General features: G+C 41.3%; 1 protein-coding gene across 13 annotated transcripts in view; it reads right to left on the bottom strand.

Annotated features, from left to right (window-relative positions):
• The window catches only part of trpc3 (transient receptor potential cation channel, subfamily C, member 3), a 25,371-nt gene extending 7,751 nt beyond the window's left edge, over positions 1–17,620 (bottom strand). For 2 of the 13 annotated variants that reach the window (XM_023795979.2, XM_072697737.1), the window contains exons 1-7: positions 15,996–17,620; positions 14,856–14,961; positions 12,461–12,800; positions 7,539–8,322; positions 3,823–4,008; positions 1,421–1,585; positions 551–767 (exon numbers count right to left, since the gene is read on the bottom strand). In XM_023795979.2, coding sequence (XP_023651747.1) covers positions 551–767; positions 1,421–1,585; positions 3,823–4,008; positions 7,539–8,322; positions 12,461–12,615 — 1,507 coding nt within the window. In that variant the 5' untranslated portion in view covers positions 12,616–12,800; positions 14,856–14,961; positions 15,996–17,620. The other 11 variants (XM_072697731.1, XM_072697732.1, XM_072697733.1 and 8 more) reach the window with 11 other exon arrangements.

Below are 17,620 nucleotides of genomic sequence, written 5' to 3'. Positions count from 1 at the left end.
ATCTACAGTTCCCAGGATCACAGCGGCTTCCAGTTGATATCAGCACAAAGGAGCAAACACAAAACAAGAACCGCTGCTTATTTCAAATTATATAACTTCAAGCATTCAACTGGGCAGAGACAAGGCCTTTGAGTTTTCAAAATGACAAACATTGTAAATTAGAATTAGAATTAGAAATTAGAATTTAGAATAATCTCAGAATATTAATTGCCCTTTATAAAATGGGAATGGTTCCAAATATTAAAACAGTCGGAGAATGATTAAAGTTGTGTGACAGATTCATACAAATTTATGACGTTTCTGTTTTTCATTTGCCTTAGAGCGCTATATTGATGGTCCTCCAATGCTTCATGATATAAGGGAAGCAGTGAGAAATGTTTTATGAAACTATAAAGTTTTATTATTAATATTGCCTTGACCCCAGGCGGAAGTTCTTGAGAAAAGTTACAACTGACTCCGACGTGATTTGAACACGCAACCTTCTGATCAGACACGCTGCCATTGCGCCACAAGGTCACATGGCACATGACACACGATAGAGGTATGATACCTGCGACCCACACTATGATGAGCATCTCGGTCCAGCTGAAGCGGGTGGTCTTCACCCTGAAGATCTGCTTGGGGTAGTCGGTGACGGTGATGTTGGGCAGCGTGCTGATGCCCTCGAAGCGGTCGGAGGCGTTGAACACCAGCAGGCACAGGAAGATGATGAAGGAGGCAGCATGGGCCACGAATTTCATGAAAGGGCTGCGGAGGATGCTGCCCAGCTAGGCGGTGAGGAATACGAACATGGAGGTCAGGGATCGGGGAGAGAGGAGCTCCTTAGTGCTCTGTGTAGCCGTTACAGTTCCTGATAGTGGGTAGGTGGTGGTCAAACTGCAGACATCCCACCTTAGGCAAGACGATTTCATGGAGGCGGATGAGGGCCAACCGGGAGCAGGGCGTGCTTGTTGGACTTTAGAGGTATTACGGTAATTCCCCGGCAGCAAATTTTATCGGGAAATATCGAAATATCGCTGCTTTTTAAAATGCCGTCAAAATACCGTATATCATGGTGCAACATCTAGGTGAGGCGGGGGCTGCAGCGATAAAACTTCTTGAAAGCTTCTTGAAATTTTGCTACATATATGGTTATGTCTTTGTCTTAAATGAGCCACCCAGGGATGCAATAAGAATTTCAGTCCATGAATGACAATGAAGTTGTATCGTGTCATATTGTTTCGTATCGTATCGTAACGTATCGTATCGTATTTAACACCGCTGAATAGAGGAATGGTAGATTTCCAGGACATCATTCATGGGAGTCGGGGAGCTGCTGTCAATTTCCCGGCACTTCTGGGAAAGGTGGGATGTCTGAAATTGTGTAACCAATGACCAGGTGGCATTTTGAGAGGAGCGAACGGGGGTGGGGGCGTCTTACCCTGCTGCATGGCGCAAACCAATAGCCGACGGCAAGTAGAGGCAGCCCTAGGGCCACGACCAGGACCACCAGGCACTTGATGGCAATGGCCTGCTCCCGCAAGCCGGCCAGGTTCTCGTACCAAATGGACAGCAGCTGCTGCTGGCAGTTGGGGTGGGCCACAAACTGTTGGGGGGGGGGGACAACAGTGATCCATCACCTGAGTGCATTTCATGAAGGCCACCATGCAAGGAGGGGTGACATGCGACTGTGTGAAAAGGCCTAAGGGCACCGTGCAGTCGGTCAGCGATGTGCCTTCAGCACAGAACCATCACAGGAAACCAAATCCTTTAATTCAGGGGTGTCAAACTCCAATCCTGTGGGGACGGAGCCCCGTGTAGCTTAGTTCTTTCCCTGTTCCACCACAAATGATTCAGTGCAAGAGCTGTGTGATAGGAGTTGAATCAGGTTTGTTAAATGAGTGGAAACCCAAAAATGTGCTGGACTCCGGCCCCCCAGGACTGGAGTCTGACACTCCTAGTCTAATTCATCCCAAAGAACCATGAACAATGACTCAGTGTCTTAAGGTGCTTTCATAGACATGGTGAGTCAGACAAAGTGTTTCTCAATCAAAACCACTAATCAAATTCAGAGTCAGGTCTGCCAATCAGGTTTAGTAACATGATAATAAGATTTCAAACCTGGAACTGAGTTAAGGGTATAATCAGGGATGCAAATAACTGGTACGCATGACCGCATTCACCTTTAAAAGTGATACATGCAGCAATCAATTGTTGTAACAGCGCAAACGTATTTTATGTGCATGTGTGCTGCTATGAGAATAAATGACCATGCATTTTAACCTTTATACCGCAAATGCAGTAGAAATTACGATATAAAGGTTAAAATTTCTTGTCATATCGATGCAAATGCACATAAAATACGTACAGATTTGCACCGTTACAACAATTGATTGCTGCACATATCACTTTTATAGGTGAATGTGCATTTCTGCATCTCTGAGTATAATTATCCAAGGGGTTAATAATTAAAGAAGTCCATTCTCCCTAATAGAGGCGATCTTCTTTCATAAATGCAGATCAGTAAGTATAGCTATACTTAAACATCGACTAATTAACTGGGCCTTCCTGCACAGCATTTTAACAGAGCATGACGTGCAGCGGAAAAGCCAGCATTTGGTAAACAGTCGGACGGCCACAGTGCTTCTGAAAGGTGACTCTCATTTGCTAGTCCAAAGGATATCAGCGTGAGCTCCGCCGTTTGAAGCGTACCCTGTGATTCTGCTGCCAAATATGGAGATTAAAGCCTGACACTCTCACTGGGGAGAGCGTGCGGTCAGCCACGCCGTCTGAGAGATTGACTGCCACTGCTGTTCTTGGTTAGCATCTCTGTCGTTGTGCCTTAATGCCTAAGAGGTCGCCTACACATTTGGCAAGCCCGCACACGTTAAGCAAGCAGGTCAGTTTAATTGAGATATATCGTGGTCTCAAGTTCTTCCTGTATGCAAACCAGCTTCCAGCCTTAATATCTCCATGCCCAGAGGCTTATGATGAACAGGCACATTTGTAACTGGCTCGGCGACCGCCTTAAAGGGCCACCCTCTGTCAGAGGACTATATTTCTGAGACATCCTCCCCTGCAGCTATTTCTGCAGCTTTCAGCACCTCACAGTGCATTGCATTATTGAGTCTGGCCCAGAGGGACCAGAGATTAAAATACCCACAATGCAATATGACAGTAAAATTTGTGATTGGTGCTTTATCTTAAATTGTCTAGAGGGGGGTGTGGCCTGGCAGGAGTGTTGTAAAGGCCCCGCTAACAATTTTTCTGAGGTAGTTTACCATAAGTTACGATTAAGATATAGAAATGTTCAAAGTCTGCTGTTTTCCTGATGTTCGCAGAATGTTATCCCAGTACTACATCCACTAATGCAACTAAGGCTAATAGAAACAAACACAGCGGAAGGGCACTGGGTACCATTGTCGCTTTACACCTCAGCGGTCATGGGTTTGAGGCTGAACAGCCTCAAACAATATGAAACAATATTATTAAAAAGCAATATTTTTCACCATTAATTGCAGGGATGTAAAATGTGGGTGTAACTTTCCATTTATGTTACAGCATGGATGCTCTCTACCAATTTCAAGAAGACTTTCACATAACATTGGCTAAAGTTCAAGAAACGTTCCCTGTTAGCTGGGGGATGGGGGGTGTTGAAAAATTTTGGAACATAACTCTATTGATCTGGGTTGGGGGGCCAATGTGATGGGGTCTAAAATCTCTAGCATTGCCCCTTTGGGCTGGCAAACTCGATCGCTTGGCAAAAGTGACTTGAGGAAGCCCATGTGTGTAAAAAAATTACCATGGGGGACCTCAATGAACAGGACCACCTGTAGCTATTACCTTCTTCACCTCATACTTTATGGCCAGCTTGACACGGCTCAGCAGGGCCCGGTGCGTCTGCCCCTCTTCTAGCTCCGCGCTCACGTCCCCGTTCAGGATGGCCTCCACTTCCTCCGTGTCCCGGCACAGGTCCAGCACCCCCACCACGAAGTCCTTGCACTGCATGGACAGCTTGTGGTAGTCATTCTGTGCAGAGGGTGCAGAAGGGCTTGTTAGGGCCTGTAAAACCGGCGATCTGGATGCCTTTGCATTTGTGAACAACCACCAGCAAAGTCCCTTTTACGCTGCTTCTGAATTGTTTAGTTTATTGTGTTAATTGACAGTTTAGGGGTGGTTTTCAACATATACAGAGCCTCTAAAGATCTTAAATTAAATCTGTAACCCCGGAAAACAATTTAAACATTTACCGAATATTTACAGCCCTTTAGAAATACAAATAATATTAGGCAGTTAATTATTTTCTCCCAACATTTTGGTCCCTTTAATATTTTCTTTCCAGTGTTTCCATTTTTTTTAACTGTCAACAACAGTCAGATCTGTATTTAACATACATACCGAACACCTGTAACTGTATCTATAAAAGTGAAAACAGCATATTTGCCAAATAATGGTGTTAAGCAGTTTCAGAAACTGGGTGATGTTTATTCAGAAGCAGAATGCAAGCATCGACGCAAGTAGCTTCTCTATTTTTCTCCCTGTTCCCTACTAATCCTATTTCGGATTAATTGCATTGATTGATCAATGTAACCAATACTGTACAGCCTCTTCCTGACAGCTGCAGCAAGAACAGTTGGGGGAAAATCTCACATCAAGTTCCACTGGGGGGCTTTTTGTTCATTTCTTGAAAGAGAGGAATCTGTTGTCGAACCAATGATCCCTCACTGAAATTTGAGTCAGATTGCTCTCTCTAGCTTGTTATTGCACTAGTGCCCAGCTTTTCTAAATGTGTTTTCTAAATTCAGAATGAACTTCTGAATGCTGCACCAGTGGAACAGTATGTGCAATGAATCGTAAAGGTCTTTCTTGGGACAAAATTACAGACACAAATAAGCCCAACAGGGGAGGGGTGGCATGGGGGCCGTGCAGTGGTTAGCGTTGCTGCCTCACAGCAAGAAAGTTCTCGGTTCAGTCCCCAGCTCAGGCGTAAGACCTTCCTGTGTGGAGCTCACATGCTTTCCCCGTCTTCACGTGGTTTTCCATTGGGGGCTCCAATTTCTTCCCATAGTCCAAAAGCATGCATGGTAGGTTAATTGGCAATTCTAAGTTGGCAGTGTGAGCATGTGCACCCTGCACCATTTTGGTGCCCACCCAGGGTTGATTCCCACCCGCGCCCCTTGTCCCCAGGATAGGCTCCGGTCCCCCCCTGCGACCCCAGTTGGGATTAAGCAGTTACAGTGATGTATGGAATAGGTGTGGCATGGAAGATGGCATACCAGTTAAAGCCTCAAAAAATGATCTTTGTACCCTACCCAGTGCTTAGTTGCTTCCTCTTATAATGGGTCATAGAATGTTAACAATATGATAAATATTAAAAAATAATAATTCACAAAATTACTGGGGATATGTTAGGAATTATATAATGGTCCATTTAAATACATTAAATCTTCATCTAAATCTCATATTATAATTTGTACACATCCAAGAATGGGTAAAATATGACGCAGTAAGTCTCTGATACCCCCTGAGAAAAACTCAATAACAGCACTTATGAAGCTGTGCGGCTTAAAAATCAACGAAAGGTTTGCAATCACACAACCTGCAAGGACTGCAGTCACTAACAATGGATTAGCAAGAGGCACAGGAATTACGTCTGCAGCTATTACGTCCAGAAGGTTGCTAGTTCAAGCGACTCTGCTATAGAATTTATGATGAAATATCCAAATGTATGAATTGGTAAAACTTCTTTCTTTGGGTGAATGCAGTCCCTAAGTAAAATAATGGAAATATGCAGAATCTGTTACTTTAAGAGTCCTGCCGCAGTGTCTCTTTACTACAGACTTACTCTTTAGCTGTTACACAGAGAAAAAAACAAAGTACATCTGCACTATTACCACCTGCAGGATAAATTCCTTATGGTAATTAAAGAAAAAACACACACTTAACGTGTTACAGCTTGCTAATGGAAACGCTAAAGACACAAAGCATAACAGGGTAACATAAAAGGTGGAATAAGCCTGAGGAGGAAACCTTTGATTATCTGCAGGTATCATCTGGATATCTATTTATACTCGACCATTTAAAAGCCCTGAATCTTTGTTCCTGATCTCAAAGCACTTTTTAAGTGTTGTGCAACAAAGCAAAATTAAACCACCAGATCAACATTTAGAATTTTTGTGAATTCTTTTGCTTTAAGACCAAGGACTGGGAGAATCTCTCCCATCTACCTCGTGTAACCAGAACAGTCAAAGGAGGTGCTGATGGGGTAACGATGCTGTGATCAGGATCTGTGAAGTGTCTCTATTATTTGTAGGCACTGACAAAAAATTCTCCGCTTGAGTCACCACTCTGAACATCATCTAAATGGTTGCAAAAATGAAGTCACAAGTGAAACGAGTATGGAAACTCAGAATTTAGAGAGTGCGTTTTCAAGGTATTTTGGCTGACTGAAAACTCTTTAATAATTTCTGAATGCAAACACTTAAGCTCCATTTTCTGGGGGAGTTGGTCTCGCTCAGTACTTACAGACTGATAAACACATTTACAAGATGCAGGCAATGTGCCTTGCAAATTACGTTGGAAGACTCCATTACCTCTCAAACCAAATCTCCAAACTATTCCTTTAGCTTCACCTTTGTACCTAATTCAGAAAACTAGAGTCAGAGAACTCAGTAGACCTTGGGTGCTCTGTCCTGCACCCTCAATCTCTGAAAGAGAGTAGACCTCAACATTAACAGAAAAGAAGGTGAAATTTAACGTCACCGTCCCCCGCTGGTCAATCTTATCATTAGATCCACAGCGTGGGCCGTTGACTGCTGTTCAAACAAGCTGACCATGCCAAAAATAACCTTCCATTCACGACTTTCGCAACGTGGGGGGACGTACAAGAGACGTTCCAAAAACGAGACTGGAATTGAATGAAAGCTAACAGTATTTAAACGACGAGACTGTTGGATTGATGTTCCCGCATGGCAATCAGTCAAGCTCACAGAAAAGTAACTGTAGCTTTGTATGTGAAGTTAGCTCTCAATATCTGATCAGAGAGTAAGGCAATTATTATTCACAAATTACTGAACAATCTGTCTTTTATCAACAAAAAATGACAGAAAATGTTCCAGATATGGCTGATAAAAGATCTTAAAAAGCAGCACAACCTAAAATCTGAAATATTGTTCTTTGTGCTTTATATCGACGGGTTGAGCACCTGCCAGTGAATGCAGAACCCAGCGTCCACTTGCAGTAATGAGATTATTAGTAAGTGTGACGCAGAAGTCTTAATCAATGTTAGCGCAATTAAGTAATCAACTGTAATTACCAGGCGGAAGCAGCTAAGTTGATTCTCCTGTGGTTCTGTTTGTCCTGGTGGCGACAGGGGTATACGTTACGCAATAGTGATTAGGTACCCTAGCCTGTCGACAAACACCCTAATCAAGATGGTACTGTCCACAGCAGATGCCATACCGAGGTCGCCGTAGACTGTCCGCTATGAGCTAAATCATGGGTTGCGCGCCACATCAAGAGAACAACAGTAAATGCATCGATTCAATCTGTGAACCTACCTTGAATTCCTTCTCAATGTTGGCCAGCTTGGCGAGCTCATTGCTGAGCTCCAGGGCAGTTAGGATGGGATCCTCGCTTGACAGGGAGAGGTAGGCAGGGCTGGCCAGCCCGCGGTAGGCGTTGATGCGGGAGCGTGAGTGGCTGAAGGAGTCCTTGCGCTGCTTCTCGGCGCACTCGGCGCACTTGCAGAAGTAGTCGTGCGGCCGCTCGATACGAGCCCCCTTGGTCAGCAGCATGTGCACCACCTCGTACTTCTGGCAATGGGCGGCAAGGATGACGGGCGTGATGTCGGGCGAGAAACGGGTGCCGTCCTCGTCATACGAGTAGAAGTCGTCGTCTTGCAGCTCGCAGGGGCTGCGCGTCAGGCGCTCGCCAGCGGTGAACGACGGGTGGTTGAGGATGGCCTCTACGATCCTGACGTAGCCCTTGCTGATGGCCAACAGGAGGGCGTCACCGATGCGAGCCAAGTTGTCGCACTTCAGCAGCAGCTCCGTCACCTCCAGGTGCTCATTGCCCACCGCCAACTGCAGTGCATTCTGGCCCATGTAGTCCACACAGTTCACGTTGGGTGCCCGCGTCTCCTCCAGCATCTTGCGCACCACGGGAATGTTCCCGTACTCGGCCGCCTCCAGAAAGCGCTCCTCCCATGAGGTGAGGCTAGACCCTCGGTTGTTGAACATGAAGGCAGGCCCTCGCACCGCCTGCCGCCGTCCTTTCTCCCGCATCACGGTGAGACGACGCTGCGTAGGGGGGTCCATGCTCATCCTAGGGGAGCCCACAGAACTGGGACTGAAATTAGCCATTGCTATAGGAGTACAGTTGTAAAATCATGTGGCCAAAATGAACTGAAAAACCAGTGCCGTTCGATATAGGTGCCCTTTGCCATTTCTACCTAATTACCAGACCTTTATTACTCCGTGTTCAAAAGCAGCCTTCCATGCACTTTAGGATGCAATGGGACAAGCAAACCAGCTTGCTTTCAATGCTGCTTTCATACATCTACATCCAGCAACTACTCAAAGCATTCTCCGTTTTTCTCCCCACACAGTAGAAAGTTCTTCCTTCCCATCACACGTCAGCGAGAGATGGATGCGTAGTGAGGATGCCCTGCGGATGGCATGTACCGGCGTGGCCTTTAATCGCATTTTAATGAAACGCGACAGATGACACTTCCCTGCTGGAAATTGCAACAATAGAAGGATGATTTCTGTGCCAAGTGCCCAGATTTACACACTCAGCAAGGTGGATACAATTGCAATAGAGATATCAAACATAAGAGAGGTATTACACACACAAGGCTATCTATAAAATTACTGTTTACTTCTACTCAATGGTACTGATAGCTGCTTTCAACATCTAATCTATCATGGCAAGTTTCTTACAAGAGTTACACATTTGTTGGTCTCCTATATATTTCTCCAGATTTAAGACATCGATTACCTAATTTTTTAAGACATTACATACATCTACAATGGGATTTATCCTCCCAAAGGTCCATAAATTAATTTGGTCATAATCCAGATATATATTCGCCCATCATCTTTGGTAAAATTAGCAATGAAGAGTTTCTTTAATTAAAAACATATACTGTCCTGGATCTAACTGGACATAGATTAAACTGGAGCCATAGATTCAATAAATGAACTTTCACCATAGTTAATGAGTAGCACATTGTCACAACTCAAAGTATAATCACAAGATAAAAGTGTTTCATTAACTGGAATGAAGTCAGCAACTGAAATTCCCCTATCTATTCTCATGAGAAATAACAGCCGAGGCTATAGCTTTAATAAAGGCCGTTTTTTACAATCTTCCGGCATCACCGACTGTCCGCTAGGTTATCAGTACAAGGAATACACATACATGTAAGTTAATGCAAAACAATGGAATGCGTCATATGAAAAAATAAACCCTGGGTTTCAGGATAAGATAGTGAAGACGTTAATTTGTGAAATTCATTAGATTCAGGTAGCCAGCTGTGGATGAGTACCCAAGTGGGCCAAAAAAACACGGCGATACAGAAACAGCCTGCTTTAATTGCTTGATATTCGCTGCATCACAGAGTTGGGGCCACTAACTTAGATTGCTAGGATTTATGCAATATACTGTTACCAAGTGGATGCTGCAGGGCTGCTGATTGTCCTACTGAATAATAAAACACAGTTATCTGAACCAGGTCTCATTACAGTAACTGCTTCTAAGTGATAAGTCAGGCCAGAAAGACGCTTCTTGAATAATTGCTTTCTCATCATCCATTTTTGTGTTCCAAGGGCAGCGTCATACGTTTCAACATCATGCAGACCTTAGTGTTCATTTTCACAGTCTGTTGGCAGCTTTTTTGCCTTTTCAACAGACTGTCACATGTAAACGCAACAGTCATATTCACAACCCTAAACGTCAAGGAGGGAATACAGATGGAATTTTGGGTTTGCTTTTCAAAATGTTATGATGATCATTATCAACCCTGGTAAGAAATACACTACAGGGTCAACAAACTCACTGGGTGTATTTTGAGACAGATTTGGTTAAATCAACAGATATAAATAACTTGTGCACATAAATATATAAATTATCTTGCTTTCACTATTGATGTGGGGCATCTAATTATTTCACAGTCATGGTTGATGCATATGATTTGTATATTTTTCATTTGAAGATCTTAAATTTTACAGCTATTTGTAATATTGAAGAAGTTCTACATTTAGTTGTAGTTTTGGATTAATTAATCAAAGGGAATCCCGTGAAGCAATAGTCAACAAATGTCTGGTCCTCCCAAGAACACGTTTAGACATCTGTATTATAAACCTAAAATTAGCTACATCAAAAGTGTTGGGGTAGTTTGCAAACCCTAAAGACTCTTTACAAGGTGATAAAACTGTTACACACGTGTAAATGCGTGTGCATGTGTGTGCAGACTTGTCTTACATTGAAAATCTCATTCCAGTTAGCTGACTAAAGTTGGCAAGACTGTCGAAGGGTTAATCATGCACTGTCAGTAACCCAAAGCAGGAAGTGTGGTTTCTCCAGAGGTGGAGATTTAAGGTCCATAGAGTACAAATCCAGACCAAAATTTTGTTTCAACCAGCGAGTTGAGTACTCCGTGACTGTGACCCTTTATACTGAACTGGTTGGTTGAAACAAAATCTTGGTCTGGACCTGAAATCTCCACCTCTGGGTTTCTCTCACTGTAACGCATAACGGTTAAGTTAAGCCTGACGTTGTACCCCAAGGGTTAGCATGAAACGACATGAAGACAAAGTCGGTTAGGGCGCCCATTTGCGCACACCGTGAAAATATGACAGGCAGCCTACAAATTGAGAAAAATGGTCAATTATAAGCAGCGGCAGTTATGGCGCTCATTTGTATACACCAGGAAAACATGACAGGTACAAAAGGAGAGAAATACTTAGTCAATATTAAGCAATGGTAATTCACACACCCTGGAAAAAACGGATAGTACAAAAGGAGAGAAACAGTCAATTCCACGTAGCGGCAGTTAGGACGCAGGTTTTTCACACAGCCTACAAACGTGACAGACGCTTCAGGAGCCAACCGACAAATGAACAGAGACAGTGAAGCTGGAAGCAAACGCCACATTGCTGCAAATCAAATACAGGCTGGAAATCACAGCACCCGGCTCCCGCAGTCCACATGTCCATTATACACATACGCCTGCAATTTGCCCATCCAGCACGCTATTTTCCATAAACACGATTACTATTACTGGGTATATCTCCAGCATTTAGAATCAAACAGCGGATAAATCACTTTGACACTTATTACATACGTGAGAGCCCATCCTCTTCCATTCTGACAGCGTCTTTCTCAGTCTTTCTTCAGGCGTAATCCCAAAAGCGGACCGAACGTTTATGTCATTAAGTCATGGACAGGAAGGCAGTCCTATACCCCGCAAAATACTGGCAATATCATTATTACAAATGCAAGCTAATATAAACCTACTTTACATGCAGGTTAATAACAGAGTGCTGAGTCTTACAATTACTTTATTTTATTTATTTAAGTTAAAAGCAAGTTACAGGAATGTGTGTTTCGGCAGCGTTTTTTAATGCTGATTGCAAAATCAGATGAACATGAAATGTAATGTTCATAATATTCTGGTGATGGCTGCTTATCCAATTGGTTAATTAATATTCTTTCTCGGCAGTTGATATGTCCCACACAGCAACACCGAAATAATTTGCGATTCGTAAATTTATACGTGCAGGTCTTAAAATTACTTTGAATTTTAAAGTTCACACTGCTGTTAATAAAGATCCGGTCTTCTGTATCGATTTAATATGATTGCGTTAAATTAGCTAAACTTGTTCACGTAAATATCTTTTTTTACTTTGAACTAATTCATCTACGTATTGTGTGACATACTGACAATAAAAGTATAATTGTCTTTCCGTTTGTTGAAAGCAGCTACAGATCTCGTATCTTCGCCGTCTGAGTATCATTGTCACCGCGCAGAAAACCTGCTTATTTCACTTCAGCTTCAAGTTACATTTATACGAAGCCACTCATACCTCAATGCAATAAACAAAAAATCCGTTGTTCTGATAAAAGTAACATTTAAGAAAAAACATTTAAAACAAGCGTTTTTGTCTTTAGTGTTAAATAAAACAGAATAATATTATATTTATTTAAATAAATCAATAAATAAGTAACCACTGGGTGGCGCTAAAAGACAAGATAAAGCCGTTAACACATCACTACTTACACTTCATTTTCAGAATGTTTATATAATGATCTGTATTGCTTTTCCTTTAAACTAATATTATATATTCAAAAGTATATTTCAAAAATTTAAATTTACTTATGGCAATGTTAATATTAATAAAGTTGTTTAAGTTAAAAAATATATATATTAAACGCTGGAGTGTTTTTCAAGTGTTTGCGAGTATTGGTCAATACTTACATATGATACTGATAGTATCCTGAAGACTCTCGTGCCGTTTTCACTGACTTCATGTAACGTGCCTCCACTGCCCCGCTGTCCTCTTTGCGCCTTCGTTCATTCTCTTGCTCGGAAAAAGACACGCACTTATGGTACTTTCTTCCTTTCTCTGACATGCAGGCAGTCCCTTTCCTGTCGCAGGAGGGTGTCGAATCCTTGCAGAGGCAGAGGGAAGGCGCACGATCGGTACTTTCTCCAAGTCAGCTGCAGGGGGATGGAGCATCCTGCCCTGCCCGTCCTCCCCGAAGCGCGAGACTAAACCAGCATCATCCCCGAGCAGCAAAACCAGGTCGAGTTCCACCTGCGTTTAAACAAAGAAACGTGGGCTTGTGAAGTAGGTATCAGTGTCAGTTTAACACAAACAAAAAGCAGCCAAGATATGCAGTTATCAGTACATCATCAATTAGATCAGAGCCAAAGCTAATTAATAAAAACGGAAGGCAAACACAGGGGTTCAACCATAATGTGTAGTCAGATTAAACTATGATGCTTCAAAATACACCATACGGCAGGACTTTATTGCTAATCAGGTCACAAAAGCACCATTTTATCTGTTGAGATTTCTCAGGTCCTCCTGATGAAGGTGTTCTAAAGAAAAACTATAAGGGCAATCAGTACTGATTCTATTTTGTATGAAAAGCTAATAGAGCACTTTTTTGTTTCATGCAGTACAAGGTAACACCAGGACAGGATGTCAGTCAAACATAGGACCCACACCAATGGCGTAGTAGAGAATTTTGTATTGTTGGGGGGCTGAACTTAATATAATAATTTAAAGGCAAAGTTCTATTTATAGGGGGACAAATGAAGCCAAATTAAATATTAGGGGTACACCCCCCCCCCCATTACACACTATAGGACATTCAGAGAGACCAATTTACTTAATTCTTTAACAAAACCCACTTGACACAGAGGTGTCTAAGAACCATACACATAGATTATTCGGGGATGTAATTTAAACCTTGGAGAGTAATATTACTCAGTCAGACTCCATTTCACCTATATTATATAGCCGGTATATTGAATAAGTCCTAGCAATTTCAGCTATACACTAGTGGCCACAATTGTGAAAACACCTCCAATTTTTAGAGCACAGAACTTTACTCAACTGTTGGTCCAGTTACTCATTTCATCGTCCGATATATAATGTTTGTAACATTCTTTGATTGTTTATAAACATTACCTGCAATATTCGTGCAGTAATTTTTAAAGTGTAATGCCTAAAATGCTAAGCCTTTCCACAATTTTGCCCACTAGTGTATAGGCCTGTCTTGAGTCTGTAGAAGCAGTGGAACTGAAAATCTTATTAAGCTTTCAAGATTTATATTTAAAACTGCCATTACGAATTGTCTGTAGGCTATGAAAGATTAAGTTAAAACAAAAGCTCCCCAAGTCCTACCCAACAACAATATTTTAAAAAAAAAAGTATTATCTGTCTGATGATTACATAAATTTGGTACTCAAATGAATTATTATCATTGTTCTGTTTACTTGGGAAACACATTCATGCAAATAAATTAAAACAGCTCCCTGGACTTCAATCAGTTCAATGTATAATATTCAAAATCCCTAAGACATAGAGGTGAGGCCTGGTTGGCCGTGTCTCCTAAAGTATAAGGTGTCTGACTTTGGACCAAAAGAATAAGGCTTTGAGTTCCTTTGTGGTTAGTTTTTTTTTTGGATGGTGTGTGGTGCAGCAACATGTAAATATATAAATATAGTAGAAACCAAGATTAAAACATCCTATACACTTTACATTAATAAACAATAATATATTCATGATGTATTAAGTTTATTTCTCAGCTAAAGGACCATTTTCAATATGAAAAATATCTTAATATACTCATGACTGGATTTTTATCTGTTGGCCACCTGCCGAAAAGCTGTCCATTATCAGTTTTCCACCAATGGGCTTTCAAGACCCAGAATTAGGCCCGGCTTTCATTGGGCACCACATGTTGTGGTTCCAAGATATCTTAAAAAAATGGATAGTTTAATTATTCTGCTCCCACTTCATGATATTATTCTCCATGATATAGTTTTCTACTCCAGGGAAAATGGGGGAAGTGACTAAAGAGACTCTTTCAAGGCTTTTATGACTCACCAATAAACCTTTAGATTATACTTTCTTCATGCTGATGACTTTTTTAATTTGGGGTATTTCTAATTTGTAACACTGAGATTGTATGAAACAGCACAATGAAAGTAATCATAATTCAAAGACTGCTCAATGAGCGCAAGGAGTTTTTGCTGCTGTCAGGGACTAAACGATTTTATCTGCACAGAACAATTTAAACACATTATATCTGCCTCCGGCCACATTAATATTTCATGCATTGCAATGTCAGTCAGATACCCAAACCGCTGGTAGCTCAGCTGGCTCCTTTCTATGCAGAGGAGCAGCGGCTCTCCTTCGAGCTCCTCCCGAATGTCCAAGCTCTCTAAGGCTGAAGCCACACACCCTGCAAAGGAAACTCATTTCCGTTGCCTGTATCTGCAATCTCACTCTTTCTTTCACTACCAAAGCTTATTTTATTCTTTATAACATATTATTGTTTGCAAGACAAGAAATGGTAAGTGGTAACGTCCACCCTGAAGTTTCTGAAACCTCAATGCATAGTTTGATCCACATTTTAACCCTCCCTCTATAGTCAAAAGAATGAGACAGAAAAACTCCAGTTCTTTTGGTTACCTTTAACTTCAGCATGCCACTTTTGAATTCTCTGAACTATGCATCAATTCTTAAGGTTTTGCAGACTGTTTATCTATATAAAGCAATTCTTGTGTATAAAACTGATCCCTGTATGACCAGAACATTCCACTGGAGCTGATCTCATGTTTAACATGAAAATAAAGTGATTTGAAACTCATAAACACAGATCCATCTCTACCTACTTTCTATTTTTCGTATTATTCCATGATGTTGGTTGGATTTTTAGTGCTGTGCATAGAAAAATCATAGTCCGACAGAATTACGTCGTTATTTTCAATCATGCCTTACTGTGCAAGCAATTGAAGAATCATTGGTAAGAATTTATTGCTTTTATATTGCACATATAATATCACTTCAGTGTGAACTCATTAAATGTTATTATTCATTCTTTCTACTCTTTGCAATACACATTCAATCTCTCACATAGATATTTAACATCCATTGACTCCCATCCGGCATGACAATAAAAGCTTTCCCCCATAAATTTTTGATTAATTTAACTATTAATTTCAATGTTGCCTGGTTGATAATCACCAAGATACTTTTTTGGCAATGCATTACTAGATTACCATGTAATGTTTGTTTTGTTCTAGTCAGTGTTAGGGTCCTCTTGAACTTTTAAAAAAAAGTATATAATTATATAATAGTTTAATTGTTAAGGAAATGCTCTATTGTGGCAATATGACAATTTGAAAGAAATATTTTTCATATTCCATTTATTGACATTAATATTTATTAGGCAGAAATCAGTAGACTGATATTCTGCGTAGGGTGGTCTCCTACCTTTCTCTGGAATAGACTGCAGACCGGCATCACGACCCTGTGCTTGATAAGCAATCAGAGGTGGAAGGATGGATTACAAGCTGACAGATGCTAAACTGAAATGACACCAGGGACCGATGGGACTGCAGTTAACATTAAGAAATTTAATGTTAGTGTGAAAAGAACAGTGTGAAAAGAACAGGAAACACTTGAGAAGAAATAAAAACATATGTGGTATTTAAAGGAGAAAGTAAACACGAGTCCCCAGAGAGAGGGTTCATAAATCAGCTGTGTTGGAAGGAGACAAATAGGGATGTGTGTTTTATTTAGGTCCACACACTTGACCACTGAAGCTCAGTTGATCAGGACTGGCGCAGAAGCATATTATTCATTAATCCTATGTTTTTATGCAGAGCAACGTAGAGGGAATGGTGACAGCTCCCTGGGAGTCAAACCCCAAACCCTCGCCTGAGTACAATAGAAATGCTCCTTACCTAAAGTAAGCTTAAGTTAACCTAGCTGAGAAATTGCACTTGGTGGAACACCCCTCGGCCCTTGAAAAGTTCTTGCACGGCCCTATTTAACATGTGCGTCCGTCTAAGGCAGGGCTCTTCGAATCTGGACCTTGATTGCAAATCCAGGCCTTGTTTTCGGTTCTCCCTGGTAGTTAGTTTAAGAATTACTGAGTCTGATTGTGCACAGAGGCTTCACACCTGGCTCACAGGTAAAGGAAGGCTGGAAAATCAGCAGGATTTCGGCCTTCATTAAGGACCGTGAATGAATAGCCCTGATCTAAGGGCATTTGAAACTTAACTTTGAATTTTCTCAAAGCATCTGGTCTGTGGAGCGGAGATTAAAGGGATATTTTCACAAAGTACTAGCAGCGTGGGTGCCTGGCGTAGTAGACTGCACTCTGAATGGAAATAACATCTGCAGTGTTATTTTCGAGTGAAACCCGCAGATTTGTTTTGCCAGAATTATTAAGCGGAGGGATAGCTGTCAACTACTGTACGAGAGAGAGATGCGGTTCTTGATTCAATTCTTCGTGTCAAACTCCACTATGAATAAAACTACGCAAAAACGACACTAAACAAAACCTTATATAGAGGCAGATAATCATCCATTAGTGTTTTCTTCCGGCCACGGAGATATCCTTACCACAACAAAAATAGATCGACAGCTAAAAAACTGGAACCGGAAGAGAGTGCCACATTAATCATACGATTAATAACAGCAGCACACAATTTCACGCACATCGAGGCGTATTTCAGCAAATACGACCTTACTAAAACAGAAACTATATGAACACGGTCATTATAACAAACTACATAGATATCGTAAGTGCAAGAAGACATTTGAGGTATTAAATTACACTGAGATTTACGTGGTAATTACGGCTGATAAGTTTAGATTTGGTCACGTGAATACTACAGCTCACAACTCTAAACAAAATTTAAATCTAAAAACAAAAAAGTACTTTTTTGTAACTTAGTCGGCAAAAGTATACTAATAACCAACTACCAAAAGTTTTCTCTCACACACACATACATACATACATATTATAAAACCTATGAGCGAAAAAAATATCTACAGTTAGTTGGCAGCAGTAACTTCCTCGTCTGTCACGGATAGTTACTACAATTTCA

Source organism: Paramormyrops kingsleyae, chromosome 12 (assembly GCF_048594095.1).
Source record: "Paramormyrops kingsleyae isolate MSU_618 chromosome 12, PKINGS_0.4, whole genome shotgun sequence".
NCBI classification, from domain to species: Eukaryota; Metazoa; Chordata; class Actinopteri; order Osteoglossiformes; family Mormyridae; genus Paramormyrops; species Paramormyrops kingsleyae.
The sequence above is the reverse complement of the archived record's forward strand: the minus strand, read 5'-3'. Positions and strand labels throughout refer to the sequence as shown.